General features: G+C 39.7%; 2 protein-coding genes across 3 annotated transcripts; one reads left to right on the forward strand and one right to left on the reverse strand.

The window, feature by feature from the left end:
- Positions 1-620: 620 nt before the first annotated feature.
- On the reverse strand, positions 621-1,652 carry LOC147854360 (uncharacterized). Its single transcript, XM_087331535.1, has 2 exons — positions 1,387-1,652; positions 621-741 (listed from the first exon to the last, which is right to left on the reverse strand). The coding sequence occupies exons 1-2, from the start codon at positions 1,650-1,652 to the stop codon at positions 621-623; spliced, it is 387 nt and encodes a 128-aa protein (XP_087187661.1).
- Positions 1,653-15,590: 13,938 nt separating this feature from the next.
- Positions 15,591-26,356, forward strand: LOC147854361 (protein SPA1-RELATED 4-like). 2 transcript variants are annotated; one of them, XM_087331721.1, is made up of 9 exons: positions 15,591-15,960; positions 17,872-19,244; positions 19,322-19,509; positions 20,186-20,343; positions 22,262-23,216; positions 24,091-24,237; positions 24,330-24,647; positions 25,502-25,561; positions 25,707-26,356. In XM_087331721.1, the coding sequence occupies exons 2-9, from the start codon at positions 18,020-18,022 to the stop codon at positions 25,896-25,898; spliced, it is 3,243 nt and encodes a 1,080-aa protein (XP_087187847.1). In that variant the 5' UTR covers positions 15,591-15,960; positions 17,872-18,019; the 3' UTR covers positions 25,899-26,356. The 2 variants fall into 2 exon arrangements, with proteins under 2 accessions (XP_087187847.1, XP_087187848.1); XM_087331722.1 differs by lacking the exon at positions 15,591-15,960 and adding an exon at positions 16,936-17,362.
- Positions 26,357-26,602: the final 246 nt, after the last annotated feature.

A 26,602-nucleotide genomic window follows, 5' to 3' on the forward strand; every position in this document is an offset into this window, starting at 1 on the left:
GTTGTTGATGCTCGGAACGCCTTTCAAATAGTCTATTGTCACATCTAACCGCTCTACTTATTGCCTCCGTAAGTGATTTGGGATCCTCCGGAAAAGTAAGAAGAAAATCCTTCACATAATTGCGAAGGCCATATTGAAATTGTTCCATTAATGCTTGCTCGCCCCACGGGATGTCAGATGCAAGGAGACAGAAGTCAGCGGCATAGGCCGAAGTTGGAAGATCCCCTTGTCGTAGCCTACGGATCTTATTTATGGTTGTCCTTACACTATCCGTATCTCCAAAACATGTTTTGAATTCCTCTATAAAAGCTTCAAAATCATCTAACAATGGAGATTTTTGTTCTAATAGTGGTGCTTAATAAAGTGCCTATTAGTCCCACTCGAGATGCTTGAGTTGGATAATGTGTCGGGTGCATTTGAATTACTAATTGTACCTGATTCAAAAAGCCCCGAAATTGTGAGCGTGTCTTATCAAACCGTGCTGGAAGACTTATCTTAGGTTCCTTAAAAATGCCTTGAGTTTCGACTGCTTGTTGTTGCGAAGAAGCTAGTGCCATCTCTAATTGTTGAACCCACTCCTCATATTGTCGTACTCGTTGTGTCAATTCTTCATCATGTTGTCACTTCTCCATTGTGACTTGTTGTAGATCTCTAAGTAGACGTTGATTCTCTTGTTCAAGAGCCATGAACTTGCCTTTCAAGAATTCAAGCTCTGATAGGACAAATTGATGTTCCTCAAGGCTAATGGAAGCCATCAGAGTATTAAGAGATTTTGGGTAGAGGGGTATTCCGGTTCAAACTGTCAGCATGTGAACAAGAGAAAAGGGATAAGGATATTTGGAAGAAGCAGAATGGAGATATTATTATTATTATAAAGAGAGAATATTATAACTGGTAGTTTGCACACGGACAAGAGAAAAGATAGAGTTTCTTGTTGAAGCAGAATGGTGAGATATTTATTATAAAGAGAGAATGTTACAACTAGAGAATTAAGAGAATGATTGATAATGTAGGCTAGAAGGCTGGAGACTGGTGTTGAACCGGAATAAATTGAAATAGTGAGGGGCTTCAATTTATAGGAGTAGGTAATGACACATGCAAGAGCAAGCAATGCCACGTGTCATCCCTTCATGAGTTTCCTTAAATGTTCTAGAAAGTTCCACAATGTTCCATAATGATCTAGAATGTTCTATAATGTTGTATGCATACATCTCTTAATAATGACATGAAATATTATTATATAATCTAAATGACCTAGTGGGTAAGGTGCTATAAGATGAGTGCCAGGCTCGAGGGTTCGAGCTTTGGCATGACCAGTAATCATGACAATATCCCCCTCTTAAAACGACAAGTGTGAGGGACGAAAGGCTAGGTTTTTCTGGATACTTGCGATGGAAGGCATTCACAAGTGCTTGAGCATTAGTAACGTTGTCGACAGGTTCCCATGTACGATCATTGGGACTGTATCCAAGCCAATCCACCAAGTAATATAGGTTATTGCGGATGATCTTGGAATCAAGGATAGCGGCAACCTCATATTCTGGGCTATCAGCGAGTTGAACGACGGGTGGAGGTGGCACAATACGATGTGGAATAGTGGTAGTAGCACAAGGCTCAAGAAGTGAACAATGAAATACTGGGTGAAGACGCATATGGGAAGGTAGATCCAAGCGAAAAGCTACATCATTTATTTGTGCAGCAATCCTGAATGGGCCTAAGCTTTGATGATCCAATTTATCACAAGGGCGTGTTGTTCGCACATGTCGTCGTAGAAGCCATACAAGATCTCCCTTTTGGAAGTTATGTGGAAGTCGATGTCGATCGACGACTGTCTTATGGGATGCTTGAGCGTGTTCTAGGTGGGTCAACACCTCTTCTTGAATATGTCGAATGTGGGACACTCGATTTTCGGCTACTGGATTAGTTGGAACTTCGGAAAGCTCTAAGAAATTCCATTGAGGGTGATGACCTGTATATACAAAAAATGGAGTGACCTTAGTGGAAGATTGGACGGAATTGTTGTATGCAAACTCTGCGAAATGAAGAATATCGGCCCAATCATCTTGTTGATAGTTGATAAAACAACGAAGATATTGTTCTAATGTTTCATTGGTTCTCTCTGCTTGACCATAAGTTTGTGGATGATAACTTGAAGAGAGGTTGCAAGAGATATTGAGTAGTGATAATAAATGCCGCCAAAATTTTGAGATAAATTGTGGCCCACGATCACTAATGATGTTATCCGGAAAGCCATGATGTCGAAATACCTCTCGCATAACAAGATCACTTGTCTCCTTGTTGTTGATGGTCTTCGTACATGGTAGGAAATGTGCCATCTTTGTAAAGCGATCCACCACTGTCAAGATAGTATCAAACCCTCGAGAAGGGGGCAAATCAATAATAAAATCAAGCGAAATAGATTGCCAGGTTTTTGTTGTGATTGGCAATGGTTGTAACAATCCATAAGGATCGTGATGAGACATTTTTGTACGACAACATGTTTCACATGTATGAACATACTCCTCAACAAAATTATGGAGCTTAGGCCACCAAAATGCTCGACTGACTAGGTCTAAGGTCTTTTGAATCCCAAATTCCCAGCCATATAAGTGTCATGGAAATGTTGTAACATCTTAAGACGAGAAGATCCATCAGGGACATAGAGAAGACCCTTATAAAATAGTAGATCATTCTGCCATGTGAATTTATTGTAATCTACATGAGGATGTTGTGCCTTAGAACAAGAAGTGTGATTCGGATCAATGTGACGAGAACTTCTTGAGCAAAGACATCTATTTGAAGATCCCGGTGAATAGAATTAAGGATGCTGGAATCAACTGGCATGTGTGAAACTTCCATTGCTTGTAACCATGCAGGACAAAAAACTGTGGTTCAAACTGTCAGCACGCGCACAAGAGAAAAGGGATAAGGATATTTGGAAGAAGCGAAATGGAGATATTATTATTATTATAAAGAGAGAATATTATAACTAGTAGTTTGCACATGGACAAGAGAAAAGATAGAGTTTCTTGTTGAAGCAGAATGGTGAGATATTAATTATAAAGAGAGAATGTTACAACTAGAGAATTAAGAGAATGATTGATAATGTAGGCTAGAAGGCTGGAGACTGGTGTTGAACCGGAATAAATTGAAAATAGTGAGGGGCTTCAATTTATAGGAGTAGGTAATGACACATGCAAGAGCAAGCAATGCCACGTGTCATCCCTTCATGAGTTTCCTTAAATGTTCTAGAAAGTTCCACAATGTTCCATAATGATCTAGAATGTTCTATAATGTTGTATGCATACATCTCTTAATAATGACATGAATTATTATCACATAATCTAAATGACCTAGTGGGTAAGGTGTTATAAGATGAGTGCCAGGGTCGAGGGTTCGAGCTTTGGCATGACCAATAATCATGACATTGATTTTCTAGGAAACTAGTTAGCGTTGTATGTATGATGTCGCCTAGTATCGTTTTTAGTCGATTGCTTGTAACTTTAGCCATTATCTTATATGTATGGTCTCGTCTGACAATTAGCATGTCGTCCACATACAACAAAAGGATGAGGAAATCTCCTCCATCGAACTTCTTCACAAATGTGCAGTGATCGGCCTGCATTTTGTGGTACCCGTTTTCAGTCATGAAGGATTCGAATTTCCGGTACCATTGCCGTGGAGCCTCTTCAACCCGCACAGGCTCTTCCTCAATCGGCATACTAGGTTTTCTTTACCTTTCATTACGAATCCTTCCGGCTGCTGCATATATATCTCCTCTTCGAGATCTCCCTGCAGAAACGTCGTCTTGACATCCAATTGTTCGACTTCGAGATCCATGCTGGCCGCATTGCTCAGCAGGGTTCGGATGGATGTCATCTTCACTATCGGGGTAAATATTTCGTCGAAATCCACGCCCTTCTTCTGTTGAAACCCTTTTACGACAATTCGTGCTTTATATCTGGGTGGATTTCATCCATGTCCTGGTTTCAACTTGTATACCCACTTATTTCGGAGTGCATTCTTCCCCTTCGGCAACTCGGTCAGCTCGTATGTGTGGTTCTCATGCAAGGAATCCATCTCCTCTTGCATGGCACGTAACCACTCTCGGTTGTGGCTATCTTTCTTAGCTTCTTTGTAGCTTTCCGGTTCCCCCTCATCAGTTAGCAGTACGCGTTCTTCATCCGGAAATCTTCGGGGGGCTCTTCGCTCTCTAAGGGGGTATCTTCGGCTCGCGTTCGGTACAGTTAGTTTGTTTTCAACCTCTTCGTCCGAGTCGATTTCGGTTCCTCGTTTGGCCGACTCCCCTTGATCATCAGTCGTTTCTCGATTTTGCCAAGTATTAGATCGATCAACTGGTACAGGTTCAATTTCGATCGAACCGTCTTCTACACGATCCAGCCGAGCATTGACTCGGCTCGATTTGGTGGTTGGAGACTTTTTCTCGTTCTCCCAATCGATCATTGTCTTCTCTTCCATGAAGACAATGTCTCGGCTCCTAATCACCTTCTTCTCGGCTAAGTCCCATAGCCGATAGCCGAACTCATCATCGTCGTAACCGAGAAATATGCATGGCCGAGATTTCAGGTCTAATTTCCCTCGTTGGTCCTTTGCCACATGCACAAAAGCAAGACAACCGAACACCCTCAAATGTCGTTACGTCACGTCTTTGCTGCTCCACACCCATTGTGGAATATCACCATCCAAGGGTACTGAGGGTGATCGTTTTATCACATATGTTGTTGTCATTAGCGCCTTAGCCCAGAATGTTTTCGGTAATTTCGCATGTGCAAGCATGCTTCAGACTGTCTCCATTATGGTCCGATTCATTCTCTCGGCCAACCCATTCAACTCTGGCATTTTTGGCACGGTATACTCAAGTTAGATTCCTTCTTTTGGCAATATTCTTCGAACGGTCCGCGGTACTCTCCGCCATTGTCCACTCAGACTGCCTTCAACTTACGGTCGGTTTCTCTCTCGGCCCTCGCTTGGAACTCTTTGAAGACGGATAACACTTGATCTTTCGTCTTTAGCACGGAAGCCCGCAACTTCCGGCTATAGTCGTCTATAAAGGTCATGAAATATTGTGAACCACTATGCGACTTCGTGTCCACGTAGCATACATATGTATGCACGAGTTCTAGTGGTATTTTCTTCCTCATTGGGGGCCTTGTTCGGAAGGATGTTCGATTTTGCTTACCGGCCAAGAAATTCGTGCATTTCTCAAGTTGCACATTCTTCACCTCTAGAATGAGGTTATCCTCGACGAGTTTCCGCATCCCCTTTTGGCTCATCTGGCACAACCTTCGGTGCCACAGTTCACCGCCTGTTTTGGTTGCCACATTCACTTATTCACGGCATAATCGAGCATTCATTACATACAGTGTGTTGGTTTTCCGTGCTCAAGCCACGAGTAGGCTCCCCTTGCAGAATGTCATGACACCATTCCGGATGCTACATGTGTAGCCTTCATCATCCAGTTGCCCGGTTGATATCAGGTTCAATAGAACCTCCGGAACGTGTTGAACATCTCTCAACACGAGTCTACAACCAGCTGAGGTTACCAAACACACGTCTCCAATGCCGACGATTCAACATGCTCCTTCATTTCCCATCTTTACGAATCCGAGATCATCGGCCATGTACGATGAGAAGCATTTCCAGTCAGGGGTTAGGTGAAATGATGCACCCGAATTGACCACCCATGTCAATTCCTCGCCGACAAGGTTCACTACGTTCTGCTCGCTAATGAGCAACAAATCCTCCTCACTTGTCGCGATCCCCAAGGTGTTCTTGCTTTCCGAATTTTTTTTCGATTGCACACCATCGGCTCCCCCTTTTTCCTTTCGGAAATGTCAGCAATTCTTTTGAAAGTGCCCCGACTTCCTGCAATAGAAGCACGTGGGCCTTCCTCTCGACTTCGACCTCGTCTTCGATTTGTCCCAGTTTTGGGGACTCTGATACCGGCCTCTTCCCCGGTTGTAGTCATCTTCCATAACCAAGGCCTTCAGATCGGTTCCAGAATCCCGGTCCTTTCGGCGAGCTTCTTCATCTAGCAAGCTTGATTTGACTCTTGCTAGGGACAACTGTTTTCCTTTTGGCCCGGTGTTGCCCAACGTGACAACTAACGTCTCCCAACTATCCGGGAGAGTACCTCATCGGCAAGAGGTACTTCCAACGAGGTTGCCTGGTTTATCAATCCCTGGAAGGAATTCATGTGCTCCGCCATACTAGAGCCGTCTTGGTACCGGAGCCTCACTAGTTTCCGGAATATCGGAACTTGATTAACAACATTCTTGTTTTGGAACATGATGCCGATCTTCTCCCAAAGTTCATGAGCCTTACTTTCTTCATTGAAATTGTTGTACAAGCTCATGTCGATGAATCACCGGATGTATGTCGTCATCTTCATGTGCATCACCTCCCACACTGTGGCATCGATCTTATCCGGTCTCTTGTCCCCGAACTGAACCAACAACCAAAGATCTTTAACCACCAACATATCCCTCATCTTCGACTTCCACACTGAGTAGTTGGAGCCAGGGAGCTTGAACATGCCGCCGAATGATTCTTCCATTTCCTGTGTTGTTCACTCTGATACCACTTTGTCGAGAATCGTGACTGGCCACAATCGGCTTCTCGTTCGGATGTTCAGGTGTAGGGAACGTAAAATAGAATGCACTCAGACAGAGTATGAAAGCAGAAATAGCACACAAGAGACAGAAACACACTATTTTAGCGTGGAAACCTGAAATGGGAAAAACCACAGGGGTCCAAAAACCCTGAGAATTAAAATCACTATGCTAAAAAAGAGGAGTACAACTAGAAGCTTTGAGGCAACGACCTCGAGATTCAATTCCATCAACAGACAGCTACAGAGTTACACACGCTCTCACTCTCACTCGCTTACTGTTACCCAGTTACAGAGGAAACGACCTTCTAAGTAACCCCTTTTTAACAATAACTCATCATCATACTAACATTATGATTGCCCTAAGTACTTATATTGGTACACCTTTGAGGTTATTTACAAGTGTAGCCCATAAGGGCATATTTAGACTATTTACAAGTATAGTCTTCCGAGTTGGCTGTCTACACAATTTCGGTTTCGACCTCGGCCGAGTTTCTCAACAACTCGGCTTTTCTCTTCCCATCAAAAGGGACCCGTTTCCTAACACTTTGTAATATGTCGATTAATCTCCTTTGTAATATACAATCTTCTTGAGTATTTTATATTGTCTATTCTATCTATCTTGTGTTTCTCTCTCCTCTCTCTCTCTCTCTCACACACACATAACACACATCTCTAACCTATTCCGTTTCACAAGAATCACCATCGATTCTTTACATGGTATCAGAGCGGTTTGGTAGCTCGATCTACGCCGACGTTCGAGAAGAACCGGTTCATCATTATCGTAGTGTCGTTACATAGCTCGTATTCAAGAGAGAAGAAGAAGGAAGTCTTCTACATCAAACATCATGAATACTCAAATGGGGAGTGCTCTCAAACATCTACATCAAACACCATGAATACTCAAATGCAAAGTTGGACCGAAACAACTCCGCATCTTCGGAATACAAGATGCACCAATACCTTGTCAGTCAAGGTTATTGGAGCTACATCAATGGAGCACAAGAAAATCGACCCAACCCAAAGGACGTCGACGACTCAACATGGGAGCAAGCTGAAAGTCGAGCAATGTATTGCTTGGCGCCATGTGTTCATGAACACAAACTTAGCTACATTCGAGAAGCCACAACGCCAACGGAAGCATGGAAGAATCTAAGGAAGATATTCGCCGCTAATACGACGGCATGAAAGCTTCAACTCCGCCAAGAGTTGAACAACATCCAACAACGGGACATGTCCATCACAAGCTAGACCTTGAAGATCAAGGAGCTTTGTGACTCGCTCGGCTCAATAAGCATCAATGTGGATGATGATGAGATGGTGCAAATATGTCTCGGCAGCCTTGTACCACAGTTCAGCGTGATGAGAACCGTCGTCCTAGCAAGGGAGAATTCTCCCTCTTTCTTCGATCATCAATCCATGTTTTTGGTTAAAGAAAACCATGTTCAAACAAGGAGCAACACCTCGAAAGGCCACATACTCTACACACATTCAAATGGAGGAAGAGGACGCGACCGAGCAAGAAGCTGCTTCGGCCAAGGACGAGGCAGACGAGGTTCAACTTACGACAACAACTCCCAATTTCGGCAACAAGACGGAAGCCATCGAGGAACCTTTGGAAGAAGGGGGAGCTTCCATTCCGGTCTGAGCTGACAAACCTCGATCGAATGCAGATATTGCGGCAAAATCGGCCACCATGAAGAAGAGTGCCGAAAGAAGAAGCGTGAATCAGCTTCCATATGCCGACAACTCACAAATTACGCCACAAACTCCGACTATGAAGACCATGGCGGAATGTTCGTGATGAGACATAGAGTAAATTCTATGTCAACCTCCACTTCCACTAATGCCTCCAATCCAGAAGATGTATGGTTTGTCGACTCTGGTGCTTCGAACCATATGACGTCTCATCAAGAATGGTTCCAAGACTTACGAGAGCCGGATCGACCCGACTATGTAGAAACCGAAGATGACACCACTCATCTGATTCGGCATGTCGGCAATGTCCCATTCAGGAAAGAAGGTGAAGAAACTTGTATTAAAAATGTCTTGCATGTACCCACCATAACGAAGAATTTGGTCTCGATTGGCCAAATTGTGGAGCAAGGGATGCAAGTTCCATTCAACCAAGGTGGTTGCTTCATCGAGAAGGAAGGCCAACTAATTGCTCGTGGTCGACATGAAGGCCGAATGTTTATCCCCGAAGCAAACGAGGTAAAATCAGCTAAGTTTGCAAAGGGCCTCCAACCCGACACCGACATGGAGCTATGGCATAAAAGAATCGGCCTTATCAATCTCAACAAACTCAAGGCGATGCAATCGAAAGGAGTCGTCATTGGGATCCCAACCTTCAAAGAGAAAGAGATTGAAGGAGTATGTGAAGCATGTCAATTTGGCAAGCAACATCGGCACCCATTCCCAAAGGAGAGGAACGTGAGCAAAGGCCTATTAGACGTAGTCCACTTGGATGTGTGGGGACCGGCACAAACGACCACATTCGGAGGATGTCGGTACTATGTTACCTTCGTCGACAACTTCTCTAGATACACATGGATCTTTCCCATGAGGATGAAGAGCGAAGTGTTTTCACACTTCCAAAAATTCAAAAGCGAAATCGAAAAGACAACCGGCTACCATGTACGATGTCTTCTCAGATGCGTTCACGACATTCCTTCGACAAGAAGGAATTCGGCGAGAATTCACTTGCCGAAACACACCGCAACAGAATAGTGTAGCCGAACGCTAGAATCAACACATCCTCGAAGTAGCAAGGGCCGTTCTAAATGAGAAGCATATGCCCAAGTCATATTGGGCAGAAGTTGCAAATACCGATGTCTACCTCATGAACCGGTGCACAACATCCGAAGTGCACGAGGTCAACCCACACGACAAATACTATGGGAAGAAGCTAGATATATCCCATATAAGGATATTCGGCTCCATTGCATATGTGCACATTCCTGATGAGAAGCGGCAAAAGCTTGACCCAAAATCAGAGAAGTGCATCCTTGTGGGGTACTCACTGGATCAACAGGGGTACAAGTGCTTCAACCCCTCTACTCGGAAGGCTCATGTAAGTCGGGATGTCATCTTTGACGAATCGACATCATGGTACAAACCCGAGCCGACTCCTCCCGAACCATCTACGAACAACCTCGACAACACAAAAGACGATGATCAACTAAGGTCGATACTCGAAGAGAGTCTGATCTCAACTAGATTGAGCGGACCACAAGAGCCTCGGAGCAACCAAAGCATATCTCGGCCAAGTCCAAAGATGGACAAAGGGAAGACCAAAATGCCAGAATATGAAGATGATCACTTCGACGACAACAAATCGACTCACTCACTCAATAGTGAGTTCGATGGCTTTGATGTGCCTCTTATGAGGTCACCCGGAGTTAAGAAAGCACTCACATCAGCAAATGAGAAACTCCGTCGCTCCACTCAAGAGAAGAATCTGGTTAGCTGATTTGGCTACAATGACTATATGGCATACCACTATGCCTTTATGATGAAGGTGGCAACAATTCGAGAACCAGAGAGCGGAGTCGAAGTTGTTAAAGATCCGTGATGGGTCGAAAGGGTGGCACTTCCACCAGATGGATGTCAATAACGCCTTTCTTCAAGGCGAATTAGAAGAGGAGGTGTACATGGTACAACCACCCGGCTTCGAATCCAACATTCATCCGAAAGTCATCTGCCGACTCAAGAAGCCTCTCTACGGCCTTAAACAAGCACCACATGTTTGGCACTCGAAGAACACAATATCTTCATCGAATCGGCTTCCGAATGTCAAAATCCGACAATTCTCTCTATGTAAGAAGTGATTCCGAAAGTTCGATTGTCATCATCCTATACGTGGATGATCTAGTCATTGGAGGTGAGCATCTAGTCGACATCAACAAGGTCAAGTTCCTCCTCTCCAGCAAATTCGAGATGACGGACATGAAAGAGCTTCATTACTTCCTTGGCATTGAGGTAATCTAGACTCCAACCGGAATAATGATCTCTCAACGGCACTACATCCTCAACTTGTTATACAAGTTTGGGATGATCGAGTGCAAATCTGTGGCAACCCCTTTCAATAGAAACCTCAAACTTGATGCCGACTCCGGCACCACAGAGTGTGAGCCGACTCAATATCGACAACTAATCGGGAGCCTCATCTACCTCACGATCACTCAACCCGACCTGAGCTATCCAGTCAACCTCCTTAGCCAATTCATGCAAACTCCATGAGATATCCATTCAGATTGTGCTAAGTGAGTGCTACGATACGTGAGTGGAATGATGGACTATGGCATTCTCTATAAGTTGACCATGCCAATTCAACTTGAAGGGTACACATATGCCGATTGGGCCAGCTACAAAGCTAATCAACAATCAACCTCTGGTTTTGTCTTCTCCCTCGGAAGTGGAGCCATCTCCTGGAGTAGCAAGAAGCAACCAACCGTCGCTCTTTCGAGCATAGAGGCCGAATACAGGGGCGTGGCGGTGGCTGCATGTGAAGCCGTATGGCGCAAGAGGATATTGAAGGATCTGGGTGTTCCCGTCAAAGATTTGATTCGCCTTTACTACAACAACATGAGCAATATTCATTTGGCTCGGAACCCGGTGTTCCATGCATGCACGAAGCATATCGAAGTGCACCGTCACTTCATTCGAGAGTGCATTCAAGCTGGAGATGTCGACCTTCAATACATCAACACGAATCTTCAAACAGCTGACATCTTCACCAAAGCCCTAGGAGCTGACAAGCTTCGACAATTCATGTCAGACTTGGGATTGATGATCACAGACTTGCCAAGCTTGAGGGGGAGTACGTCCGAACCGGGTATCAGCCGAAGCAGACACCAAACAGAGAGAACCGAATATCGTTCGAATCGGGTACCAACCGAAGTAGACAAGCAGACCAAAGTTGAGCTTGAGGGAGCGTATTGAGAATCAAGCTCAACCTAGCCTAGTGTGTGAACACACCCTTGAGAGTGTATGAACACTCAAAGGTCAAAAGTCACACCACTACTCTTTACACATTAACTATGTGTCATAGAATCATATTCTATGACACATAACTAATGAGTTTCCACATTCCCCATGCCTCATGAGCTTCGGTAGTTAATCAAGAGAGAGAGTGACTATATAAAGCACTCTTCTCATACTTTGTAATATGTCAGTTAATCTCCTTTGTAATATACAATCTTCTTGAGTATTTTCTATTGTCTATTCTATCTATCCTATGTTTCTCTCCTCTCTCTCTCTCTCTCTCTCTCTCTCTCTCTCTCTCTCTCTCTCTCTCTCTCTCTCTCTCTCTCTCTCTCTCTCTCTCACACACACACACACACACACACAACACACATCTCTAACCTATTCCATTGCACAAGAATCAACGTCGATTCTTTACAGCCCCATTTGTCTACATGCAAAGCAAATCAACGCCCTCTTGGCATAGAGGTGAGAGAGAGTGAGAGGCAATGGCAACAGAGGGGTCATCAAACAATGACATATTTGTCTACATGGAAAGCATTCTTGGGCAAAGCAAGGTCTACATGCAAAGCATTTCCCCGGAAGTCCATCAAGTTCTTTTTCCTTGATTAAAATAATCAGCACACCCCAAGACTTATTATTGTAAATGTGACCATCCTTAAATAATCCTTAAGTTGTGTTGCGATCTCATCCTCTTCAACGTGACTGAGTTGATAAGGTGGAATACTCATTATAGGACCAACACACGATATTATGAAATCACTTTTATGGTCAACATTATGTACATGTGGTAATATCAACGGTAGTTGCTTATGAAAACATCTTTGAAATAATTTATGATTGAACCAAGTAATCTTTATTCATGAATAGGTAATTGATTCGCATCAACATTAAAATGATAATATTGAATCATTAGATCAAACGCATAACAATAAATTAAAGAACACAAAACTTAGTTAATGATGCAGAATAAACAAGAGATTTGAAAGGGATTTTTGTACATTGAATAAAATTTATAACATTATTTAGCACAAAAGTGATTGAATGGTTAATATTCTAGTATTACATTAGTGGATCTCAAATTCATCCAATGAAAATCAAGCTTTTCCATATATGAATCTATGGAAATTAACAATTAATGAATCGCATTCCTCCATTTGCTAAGTGAACTTTATGTGTCATCGCTTAAATGATATATCTATATGAAGTCCTAACATTTGTACCAAGTTATCATGAATAAAATTGTGTGAGCCACATGTATCAAACAAGTAATGCCCTAGATATTCATTGATTTGACCGCTTACTCAAACAAATCATTTGGTCACAGTAAAAGCTCAGGAGAACAACATGGACAATTGTTAAAATGTTGAGTTTGAACCTCAATAATATAAAGGGACTGGCCCTTATGGTCATAATTTCTGACTTTTGGCTCATGAGGTGCATAAGTTTTAGTTTTCTACTAGAGTTGACAACAATTGTCTTTTGTATACCCCTCTTTTCTTACAATATGTACAAGAAAGGAGAATGTGCTTAGTGTTTTGACCAAAGTCATCATTGGGTTTTTGATGCTTTCCATTGAATGATTTGTGCTTTGATCTTATTGGCCTAAGTGTATTATGTTCCTTCTTTGAAGTGCCTTTTCGATCCAGGCTCGCTTTCCATCGGGTTAGGTACTAATTTCACAACACACTAGCCCGCATATATCGAAGTACAATCTTTACAACATTGTCAAAGGATTTAAGATATGTATCATACATTGTCCAATGATAGTTTGAAATTGGAATGCCCTTAAGGGATTGGGCAATAAACCAAAATTCTCCCTCAAGTATCAAAATTTGAATTTATGTTCATGTTTGATGGACGTAATCCTCAAGAGAGTAGAATGATCAATAGAAAAAATCATAGGTTTTGTATTGTTTTAGTCTGAGAAGGTGGTTGTCGAAACTATCATTTAAAGATGTCAATGAAGTTATACCATGTATTGGGAAATTTCTTTCTTGTATGGTTAAACCTGATGATGATTAAAAGAATAAGATATTAAGAAGAATAATGAATTAAAGGTGCTTAACCACACCAATCTGCCCCGAGCAAAGGTCATGAGACAAATGTAAAATACATTTGTGCCCCATACTGCTAAATACTTCATGTTATACCGTGGTTGATGAATAACGGATTCGACGAAGAGAGCTTAACCTTACCAATAGAAACTCGACAATGTCTCAAGATGTCATAATTAAGGGGGTAGCTACTTTATATAGCTCAACACTTAAGGCTCCTACACCACTATGTGTCCTGATATGTCGAGAACACGTGAATTTAGTTCAATTTATAATGTGGAGTTCAAGAATAAGATTTAAAGTGGGACCATAAGACATGAGTACCTTGTACTATTCAAAATTGGGCACCACTCGTTCTTGCGAAGATACTCACATAATGAATTTGAGTAGTCTCATTTATTTAGGAGTGGTGACATGTCAAAAGGTCCACCTAAAGATCATCGTGGGGCAACAGAAACCTAAGATTTGAAGGCCTATCTTTGTGCTATTCAAGCTCTTCTACACCAAGGGACTAAATAAACATGTGTGCAAAGGTTTATCGCCACACATTTTGGAAAGAGAGAGAAAGGGGGAGGGGGGGTGGAGAGAGATTTGCGTTCACGGAATGCCTTGAAGGCATATGTGATCAAAAGATTGTTTGAAGAATGCCTTATTGGCTAATTATGCCATTTTCCTTCACGTTAATGGAAATATCACAATTGTGAAAGATATTAGTTATACAAGGATTCACAAGCAAATAACCCTTGGCAATTAATAGCTCTACTACAAACTCGCACTCGTAGGATAACTACTATTAGTATTATGGAGCACAATTTATGATGGTATGGTCAACGACACGACTAATAGACCCTCGTGGGACAACACCCTTAGTAACCACACACATGCACACATGAGCATAGGTTTCTTATCTTCAATTGAAAGTAAAGTGCAATCCAGATGTAAAATAGTGCCACGTGGAATAAAAAGGTGATTTGCCCCACGTGATAGAAATGACACATGGCAAGACTCCATATGAGAGAGCCCAATTAATCATATGGTTGGTATAAGTCCTAGTACACGAAAGGGTGACTATCTTTACTTTTCATTTAGAAGGGCAAAAATAGTATTGCCACACTACAATGAAGATTGAGAAACCAATTTATTTTCTTTCATAGAAGTTAAATAGAAATCTCATCACTAGAAAGACAAAAGGTCCACAAGAATTACATCGAATAAAGAAAAAGGTCTCCAATGTATACACATTAGTGGCATTTTGCTAGTCCAAACGCGAAAGTAAAGATTCGATTTACATAAAACACACACATCAAAGTCATAACTAATTAAGAGCGCACATCAAAGTCGGTAATAAACAAAATACAAGTATGGGTTTTTATGTTCATTATCACTTGTTAACTTTGCCAAACGGTCGTGTCGAAACACAAATCGAATGATGGGTGTTTTTATTTCCTTGTTTGCAAACCGAAAAGTAAAACCCACACACGGATCTCCACTAGAGGGTCATGTGGTGGGAAGTTATAGGAAGGTCAAGGTTCCACGAAAGATCTTACTGTCCGCCCAACAATGGTAGTTTCGATCCATGGAGAAAAAGCCGAAACTAGCTAGGGGGTTTGCATAATTCGATGTTAGTTCCCAAATTAGGAGGAGGGTTAGATACTACCTTTACTTGGAAATACAAATACCACCCTTTCTTACATTAGGTCATCTCTTTACATGTACTGTGTACATATACATGACATATGTAGACACAAACATAGACATATATTATTATATACACATACACATACACATACACATATATACACATATGTACATATACACATATATACATATACATATACATATACATATACATATACATATATGACAAAACCAGGAAAACCAGTCTTCAGCCTTTTTGTGATCTTTACTTGGGGCTGAAAAATGGGTTCTTTTTAGAGGTCTTAGAAACAGAGCATTTCACCATCACAACCAAAAAAGGAAGGAAGAAGTGAAAGAGGATCTGTCTAAAGGTCACAGAAACAGAGCAATTCAGAAAAAGAAGGAAGGAGTGAAAGAGGACTTCATAGCTCCTACCCCCTCCCCATAGAAACAGAGAATTCTTTTTCCCAAGCTTCTCCCCTCTTCTTTCTTCACCTTTTCTTTTTGGATGCAACACAAAAGAAGAAGAGGAGGAAGAAGAAACAGTGTTTTTTAGCGATTCTGAGGGAGAATCTTGGGTCTCTTTTATATTTTTCAGCATTAGAAACAGAGCAAATAGAAAAGCACATTCGCGTACAAATCCATATGGTATGTTTTTGCTCACTTTTCTCCCGTCCTGTTTTGTCTTCCTTTTTCTAAGTAAATTTCAGAAATTGGTCATTCTTTTTCCTTGCAATTTCTGCACTCAGAAGAAGGGCAGGGGTTCAGCAAATTAGAAGAAAATCTTGCTGTATAAAAGTAAATCTATGATGATTGTTGTAGTTGATCAGATGTTGATCAATTCTATAAAGAGATAACCAATGGGAATGAAACTATTCAATCTGGAAAATATAGACTTGCATGACAAAGACATATCATGAAGCTGAGAGGCTCAAGGCTAAGTTATATCAGTGGTGGATGGGCAAAGAATGTACAGAGAATTATCATATGATGAAGCATACTGTCACATAGAAGATGTCAGGTTCTTTGACTTTTTGGGTCGGTCAAGGAATAGCTAATGTGACGTTGTTACATGGAACATATTTCAGGAATTGGGAATACTGTTGCGAGCATATGTATAGAACAGATTAATTAAGAATTAATGAAGGGTAGAGTAGGTCCATTAGCTATTGGATGACCTCAATGGCTATGGTCTAGACATAGACCTTGGAATTTGCTGGTATATGAAGGGCCGCCTTCCTTTGCACATGCCTTTCAAGCATCATTATTTAATCTTTCTAATTGTAGATCTTTTCCATGTTAGTGGTATCATGGATTCATCATCTATTTTGTGCACACTGGGTTTTACCTATCACTCTATTCAGTTGGGAACATTGGCTTGAGGCATAATGGTTCTTTTGGTGAGTTCAATTTGAGCCTTCTACATGCTTTTGTGTTAATTGATCATCTCAGAAATGGGACCAAAATGATCATCCACTTTTATATAAGGGGGCGCAAGGAAGGAAATGGGATAGAGTTGTGCATAAGCAGCTGGGAAAGAAAGATGGGAAAGGGGCGCAAGGAAGGAAATGGGATAGAGTTGTGCATAAGCAGCTGGGAAAGAAAGATGGGAAAGGGGCGCAAGGAAGGAAATGGGATAGAGTTGTGCATAAGCAGCTGGGAAAGAAAGATGGGAAAGGGGACAGAAAGCTGGAAAATGGGCACTCATTATGATGCATGAACTTACAGAGATTATTGTATCCCAATTCATTTAAGTATTTGAACATAAGATGGATCACTGTGCAATCATTTTCAGCACATTCTTAATAGATGTAGCAAGCAGGACAGGAGGATAGAAGCAGGAAGTTTGAGATAGATAGAATTTCCAAGTAAAGGGCTAAGGCTGTTTCTTGGTAAATACAGCAGTAATAGAATCTTTATGTAGATGTTTATGGGTTCGTTATTTAATAAACAAAAGGACTAGTGCAGTGCAAGGGCTGCTCTTTAAAGATCACATTACAAGGTTCTCATGCAATTTACAGTCATATTGCACTGCAAAAGCATGTTCAAGGTATACACATTGCTACTGCTATTTCTTGGAATATCAAATTAAGCAGAATTCTTGTGTGGTTGTTTACATTTTGCAATATATGACATAATGATGTTCATGGTAAACATAATTGCTCGTCGCTCATGAACACTAAAGAGCTAGGTGTGTTTCCTGAAAATATTGAATGCTCTATGAGGACAACTAAAATCAAGGGACCCACCTCGCCGTTCCAACCGCACGCGCGGCGGGCGCTGGCGGAAGCATGAAGTATACGCAAATTTAAATGCATGCAGAGGACCATCTTTCAATAATGGCAATAAGAAGATCATGTTTCTATTGCACATTGATTCAAGAGTTTTCTGTACATAATATATAACTGCTAAAATGCATTTTTGTTAATTTATTGATTCCCTTTTATGCTTAGCTTAATCAAGCATGGTCATAGCCTTCTTTTAATTCACATTTGGAAATAGGCATGATGTGATCAATCATCTCTGCTAATAACAGTTTTGATACTTGATTTTTGACAGTTTTTGTGACTTCGAGTAAAAACAACAGTGAATCCATATTAACTTTGGCATATGATGATGGTTGAAGATCTGCAAGAATGAAAGTGTCGTGTTAAGGTTCACGACGATTAAAATTGGATGATGACATCATCCTTTTTGTAAAGGTACAATGGAAAAACATGCCTTCGAGTCCACTCATGATTCTGAGATGGATTGCAATACTAGCGCATCAGCTTCAGGGGAACATCATGAAGTTGAGGGTAATTACAGTAAGTTCATATCGGATGGGACAAGGGTATTCCAACATTCTGAACAGTGCTCTGTAGAAGCATCCTGCTCCTGTGACCCCATCACCCATAATTTACAATCCGATGAGCCTTATAACTTCAGGTTAAAAGTCTCATCAGCTGTCAGTATTTCTGAGGCAAGAACTTTCAATAAGAAATCTGAGGATTACAAACAGGAACTTCGAGAACATCAAATTCATAAATGGATGTTGAGGCACAGATATACACAAGGAAAGGCACCCAGAAGTCACTGGCTTGGAATGTATCCTCAACCAAGGGATGGTGCAGCTGTATCTGAAAATGCAGGCGTAGTTGGAATTGAAATTGGTCAACATTTATGGAAAAACCATATTGTGCAACAAGGACAGCATACACATCCATTGGAGGAAGGTCATGTGGAGTCCTCAAAAAAGCAGGTTCACTTTGTCTCAAATGCTACAATTATGGAGCCATCTGACATTCAGCGGGACGAAAGGTTATTATCAAGGAAACGGAAACTGAAGTATTTAGAACGAGATTTTACAGCAGAAGACTCTGCTAGAGTGGACATGTTGAATAATAAAACAGTCTTAAAAGATCAATTAGTGGCCAAGGATTGTACTAATACAGCTGATATCACATTGCGTGAGTGGTTGAGCAAGCCGGGGCGTACTGTGGATCCTCATGAGTCTTTGAATATATTCAAACAAATTTTGCAGTTTGTAGAACTTGCTCATGTGCAAGGGGTTGTTCTGAAAAATATCCGTCCATCATCTTTCATTCTTTCATCTTTGCATCGTGTTTCTTTTATGGATTCTGCCAGTTCAAGTTCAAGTTCTGGTTCATCTGAACCCTCTAGGGGTACACCATATATACACACGTCCATTTTATCGGACATAGCAAGATCAAGGAGTCGAAATCCTTCAGATAGCATTGGTAGGGAGTTTTCAGCGGTACAATTTGTAAATTCAAAGGCACTGGATCTGCCTAGAAGGCTAAGTGCCAACACGGAAGAGAGATTTGCGTTGAATTGTCAGGATTCACAGGATTTAGCAGAATACAAGACATTTGCATTACCAGCAATAACTGCAGTGTCAGCTGATAGAATACTTGAAGACAAAGAATCAGGTCAGTAAAGATTGTGAGAAATCTCCGCTCTCATTTCAATCCCCTTAAATGAAATTTGTGTATTATGTTGGTTGCAGATTTTGCAAGCAAATCAAGCAACCATAGACTGGGTTTTTTGAATAATCAAAGTGAACAAAATGATTGCTTTCCTCTACGCCCTATGCGGCTTATGGAGGATGCATGGTACACAAGTCCTGAAGAAGTTCAAGATGGAACATGTTCTTATGCCTGTGATATCTACAGTTTAGGGGTTTTGTTCTTTGAGGTATTGATATTTTAGTGAATATATTTGGATTGTCAGGCAATAACTTGAATAAAGGATACGTCATTTAAGAAACGACTTGTTGTAGTTGAGGCAACATATAAGCAAACAAGAAAAACACCAAATTTCCTCAAACACCAGCACTGGTACATAACACACATGCATTAGTACATATGTTTGAATTGAGCAATAAAACGAGGGTAGTTGGTGTGTCTGTTGCAGGCAAACAAATAAAATGTCTCATTACCGACCGTGTCTTTCTATACTCACATAACTTGAATAGGATATTTTTATCAACTCAAATTTGACATTTGCATGTGCACATATATATGAGGTTTCAATGTCTCTATTGAGTGCATTACATATATATGAGGCATATATGTGTAGCTTGCATTGTAGAAAGTGCTAAGAGTCAAATGATGTAGCAGCAGGCCAAAGTCAAAGGATACACTAGTAATGCAAAAAAAATACATGGTTATTTGTGCATCAAAACATACATAACAAGCATATATTGCTAAAACACTAACGGAAAATTTCTAGATTTTCCAATATAATTCTGCCCATCACATAGCTCAATCATCTTGAAATCTCTTTATTATACTTAGGCAATTGAATTAGGATCTAATATGTTCTTACTGCGTAAATGCATCTTTTAATACCATTTATATTCGTTTTACAGCTTTTCTGCCCTTTTAGCTCTTTGGAGGAATATTCAAGAGCAATGCTAGATCTTCGCCATAGAATATTACCACCTCATTTACTCTCGGATCGCCCGAAAGAAGCTGCATTTTGTCTTTGGCTTTTGCATCCAGACCCAAATTCACGACCTAAAAGCAGGTATTACTACTCAGTAACTTCATCTGAACTGTATCAATATGACAAGCGTATGCTGTTTAATTATAGCAAAGACTGTGATGTATCAGAAATTGTGAGGGCACAGTTTCTGTATTATATTATTAACTACAACCTTGTGCATAAAATATAGGCTTAGATCTATACATTTTCCTTCTTTGATGGAATATATTAAAAATTAGAGCTCAACCATGCTTATTAGTTATTGCTGGTATGAAAGGAAATCATTACTTCTATCCAAACAATGCACAACAATGATGATCTTGTGATCTCTCTACAGGTCGTTAAAAATTGAATATTGTAGTTTAGCTTGTTATGTGCATCAGTTTACTTGGGAGTAATTTTAGTACCACTGTATAGATAGTAAGCTGGTTTGTCAATTTCATCAGCCAGCCCAAGTCATATCAATTTCAGGCTATGTTTTTATGCATATTTTGGAAATCACACTCTTAGGAGATCTCCATCATATGTGCAGTAATCGGCATGATCTTGTACTTTTCTATCCTAAATTTGAGACTATCGTGGTTCAATGCAGGTTTAATATTTTACATTGGCTTTCATATTCCAATATTTTATGGCATTAAAATCTTAATTCTTATAATTTACTTGTAAAGGTCGTGTTTTTAAATGTTCTCTTGTGCAATTGTGCTTTCTTTGTTCAACTCCTGTTAAGATTTCCCATTTAGTCTAGGCTTCTAAACTGTAGTCATTGTAGACCTTGGGGATCACATGTAGAGTTTGACCTGCCATTCAACAGTATCTTTTCTGAAGTTGCTTGGTCTATCAGACAACATCAAATGTTACGTGGTCTATCAACAACATCTAGAAATCAAACATGGAGAGCATTTGCATGGTCAGCAATGTCTGAAATGGCTTTATTCTCAATAAAAAATGCCACACATTGAGATCATGATCATGTTCCTGTCAATCGAATCCCTTTGTGCAGCTATGTGATTTTGATTTTTGCACAGACTGGGATGTGACAGAAGAAATCTTATTGAATGCATTTCTACAGTTCTTGTAATTAAGAAATTTTGATTGGGTATGGGTTCCGCCAGCTCATTGCATGTGACATTAAACACAATAAGTTGCATGCAATTCTTTATTCAAGCAATCTCGTTTGAATTTTAATTTTCCACATTTAAATGTATAAATTTTAAATTACCACATCAATATGTCACCATGATGGGTTACTTTTGTTCTTCTTTTATGAAATTATTTTATAACTGTTTCATTTTCACCTTTTTACTTGCTCCCCTACAAATTTAAAATTAGGCAATATGACATTGTTCAGCCAGTGTGAAATGGCTGAGAGCCAATGGTCCCTAAACACAAAAGCTAAGTTAAGTATGCCTTATGACAGTATATAGTCAGTCAAGCTAGCATTGAGTTCTGATAGGCGAAGTACCCCTATAAAGTCATTTTAGGTTAGGCGTTACACAGAGTTACTTAAAAGATAAAAGTGAGCAGGCTAAGGTATATTTTTTAAGAGGCGACACTTGGTAGAATGATCAAGACTTATCTCACTCAAATGAACCTCTTTTGATGTAGAACTTTGATTCAGCTTTAGAGCTAATTGAAAATAATTTTAGCGGTCTAAAATCTGCATGTTTCATAACTGCAAGTATAATCTAATCATCATATGTCATATAGGAGAGACATGAGCCCAAGCTAAATTCTTCATATACAATTGTCAATTCTCTTGCCTCTTGTGCACTTCTTTCTCTTCTGCTTTTGTTGTTTTATTCTTCTAGATGGGAAATAATCAACAAACATGCTTTGCATGCACCTACTTTCTGGAGCATTAAAATTTACTGCATACATTAAGACATAATTGGTGGAAGAAATTGAGCTTCTAGCACAGTGTGGGACCTCACCTTTTTTCTATTCTTGAGATGGACAGGGATATATTATCATCAGATATTATCAATGATGCCAGCACAGCACTTGCTGAAAGACAAGAAGCCATGAATGCCGAGGAAAAGGAAGCAGAAACAAAATTATTACTGGATTTTCTTCTGCGGATGCAGCAAAAAAAGCAGAGTCTGGTCAGTAAATTGGAAGAAGAAATTTCCTGTCTCACCTCGGATATAATGGAAGTTAAAAGAAGGCAATCCCATTTGCACAAAAGTGGTATACCATTTGTTGACCAAAATACTTTAAGCAAGTTACCACATGACAAAATCTATACAGAAGGTCAATGGAAATCAAAGAAATTACCTTCAGAGATGTATAAACATGAAGGAGATGTTGCTGCAGATGGTGATGTTGCTGTTGAATCATTAGAAGTGCAAAAATTTGGGGTTTCTGATAACATACAAAGACAGGAACAAATATGCGCAAAATCTGCTCGTTTGATGAGTAACTTTGATAAGTTTGAAAAAGCTTATTTTGCTATGAGATCAAAAGTTCAGAATGAAGTCTCAAGATGCCATTCAACACAGGAAGTGAGCAGCACCAGTGGATCAGAATGTTCTGATCTGAGGGAAAGTAAAATGGCTGAGACTGGTGCTGGTAATCACCAAGGAAAGGATTTGTTAGGGTGCTTTTTTGATGGTTTATGTAAGTATGCACGATACAGTAGGTTTGAGGTAAAAGCCACCCTCCTACATGGTAACTTGTTGAATTCTTCCAACATGGTTTGCTCATTAAGCTTTGATCGTGATCAAGAGTACTTTGCAACGGCTGGCATATGTAAACGAATCAGGATATTTGATTGTGATGCTGTGTTGAATGAGGATGTAGACATACATTATCCAGTTGTTGAGATGATGGCCAACTCAAAACTTAGCAGCATCTGTTGGAACAGCTATATCAAAAGCCATATCGCTTCTAGCGATTATAATGGTGTTGTACAGGTAAACAGTCTACCACAATTTTTTTCTCACAACTGTCTAAATGATATTATTTCTTTCTAAAAATTGTTTATGATCATCACATCAGCTACACATATATCGGTCATTTGAAGATATCAGCTAAATGATACTATTTCTTTCTAAAAATCCTGCAGATACAAACAGTCATTTGATGCATAGATATCAGTTTTAGGGTCTCTCTGCACAGATGCCATAAGATTCGTGTGTATGTGACTTTTGGTCTCATGGGTTTAACTTTGAAGATGTCGATATAACATTTCATCTTTCAGTCCCCGTTAAAAATAAATAAATCAATGCATTCATATAAAACAACAGGAATTGATTCTTTCATGCAAAAAATCTCACTGGTAGAAAACTGCTATTGTCTTTATACAGTCATTCCAAGTAAAATGTTCCATTGGTATCTCTCTAGAGAACCTGGAGGTTTTATTTTATTTGGAAAACTTGAATTCACCCATATTTGCCATCATGATTTTTCTAGTAGGCCGATTTTGGCCTATAGTAAATGTTAATATGAGTTTTTGTTTTCACATGCTCTTACTATTTTTTCGTAAAAGTATTACTATTAATAGACAATACTCTGAGAAAACAGTCTGTAATTATCTATATGTCTTCTGTGCTTCATAATTGCATTTGATCTAGTGCATTCAGCCTTAATATTAATCCTGGTTTAACCTGGGCATAGTATTATAGTGCATAAATATTTTGAACTAATATTTGGTTTGTATGGAAATATCGTCACCCTGTATGTGTCAAAGATAATAATGGCAGGTTTAATCCACTAGATTTTTAATTTTGGTTCTTATGGCTAGACTTTATTATCTTAGATATATAATTGATCATATACATTTTGCAGCTTTGGGATGCTAGCATGGCCCAACCTCTTATGCAATATAAAGAGCATAAGAAACGAACATGGTCAGTTGACTTCTCTCATGCAGATCCTACTAAGCTAGCTAGTGGGAGTGATGATCGTTCGGTCAAGCTTTGGAGCATAAATCAAGTACTTGACCAGTTCTAAGACAAACACATTTACTTATGTATATAGTAAGAAACCTGGATGTCAATAACTAATGTTTTGATTGTCGATTTTAGGAGGGAAGTATTGGAACAATCAAGACGGAGGCAAATGTTTGCTGTGTACAATTTCCAGGAGATTCTGCACACCTACTAGCATTTGGTTCAGCAGATTATAAAATCTATTGCTACGATCTGCGGAATACGAGACAACCATGGTGTATTCTAGCAGATCACAGTAGAACTGTCAGCTATGTGAAGTTCATCGATTCTAATACCCTAATTTCTGCATCGACAGACAATACTTTGAAGCTTTGGGATATATCAAGGACAAATTTCTCCAATGGCATTTGTCGAACTCCAACCTTAACATACACTGGCCATACGAATGAAAAGGTCAGACTTCACTTACATACTCTGCATTTATGATCCAAAGGTCATCCAGCTTTGCCAAAAAGTGTTTTCTATTATTAATTATATAGTTGTTGGATTAGCATTGTAATTAAATATCTATGTTTAATGATCTTAGAATAAGAGGTTACATGTATGAACACATTCTCTGTTTGATTTAAATTACGAGTATACTTGGCAATAGGTATTTTCAGTGTCATTATATGTAGTAGTTTCTATGTCGAATGATCAAAACTAGTGAGGGAGGATTAGAGTGACAGTGAACTAAAAAATAATGAAAGATGGAAGACTAATAGGGTCTAATGTTCAATATATTAATTGTAACTCCTATTGTGTTCCTTTACAGATTTGAGTTGTATGACACCCTCTAATTATAACAAAAATAAGAGTTAACATCTCCTGAATATGATTTCTTCAACTCTTCTATATGGGTTCACATCACCTGCATTTCTTACTCTTGCAATTCCTGAACTGCCAACAATGTATGGAACTGCAATTATGCGAGCATTTTTACTTCATTCTGCATTTTTACTTCATTCTGCAGTACTACAGTCTGTATCTGCTGTTTATTATTGTCTTATTGGAGCCCCTGACCATCAGCTTCTTTATAGTTTGAAATGCCATTCATGTGTCTCCTATTGAGCAGTTCAAAGAGAGAAGCCTCTCCCATAGAGAACTTGAACTTATGGCTTCCTTTATCAGATTTTTAGTGTATAAATACTGTGAACATTTAAGCATTCTTTAACTTGTGTATGGCAGTTCACTCATGAAACAATGAGAAAATTCAGTTTGCATATTTTTTGAAGGATATATTGATGGTTGTTTTTTCTTCTGCGCAGAATTTTGTAGGCCTCTCGGTGATGGATGGTTATATTGCTTGTGGATCAGAAACAAATGAAGTAAGCATCATATATTTGCTGCTGCTTTTTCTTACACTGCCATCTGATGGTCATGTTGATCTAAAAACTGGGTTGGATGATTTTTTTGAACCAAAAACAATGGTGTGCTAATTGTTTTATCTGGTGCTCTCAAATATACTTTCAGGTTTTTGCATACCATAAGTTGTTGCCGATGCCGATTGGTTCCCATAAATTTGGCTGGATTGATCCTTTATCTGGGAAGGTGACACCAGAAGATACAGGGAAGTTCGTGTCCAGCGTATGTTGGAGAGCTAAATCAAAAACCTTAGTAGCAGCAAACTCAATGGGCAACATCAAGGTGCTAGAGATGGTTTAAGTTGTTAACTTGAAATTGTTGCCGGAGATTTGAATAAAACAAATGAACAGCACACAAAATGAGGTACCTGATTGAAGGAACTACTCTGTAAACAGTTGAGCTTTGTAGAAACCAAGGATATGGAAGTTAGAAAACAGTTATAGTAGTCACGTTCTTTTGCCTATACAATATGTACATATGCACCATTTTGATAACAGAATCTCTCCCTTGACATGTGTAAATCCTTCTCATCAAGTGAGTAGGGATTGCAGTTTTTAATTTTGTGTATTTATAGATTTGGATGACTCGTTCGTTTTTTGTTTCTTGCGTCTGACGTTCCCATCTTCAAAGTATCTCGATGTACACAAATAAAGGGGAAGTTTATTTACTAATTGATTTGCAGAAATAACCTCGGTGATGGATGTTGTAACTGAATGCTGAAATTTTGGTTCAGTATATTTTTCGATTCATGTTCACTTGCAACCATTCCTGTGAAATTAGTTTTTCGATTCTTGCTTTTCGAACTCTCATTTTAATGTTTTTTCAATTGTTTTGGGATTTTAGTGGTTATCGATAATTAAGGAGAGTATGAAAACCCATGATCCGAGCTTCTTATGCCAAAAATGCTTAAGGAGTTTCATGCTATACATAATCACTTATACGATTGTGAAGACATTGATAGATCAGTATCTTATTCCATGTCAAGTAAAACATTCCAATAAGAT

Source organism: Azolla caroliniana, unplaced genomic scaffold, assembly GCF_043228905.1.
Source record: "Azolla caroliniana isolate FFs.n. ecotype wild unplaced genomic scaffold, voAzoCaro1.0.p SCAF_15, whole genome shotgun sequence".
Lineage (NCBI taxonomy): Eukaryota > Viridiplantae > Streptophyta > Polypodiopsida > Salviniales > Salviniaceae > Azolla > Azolla caroliniana.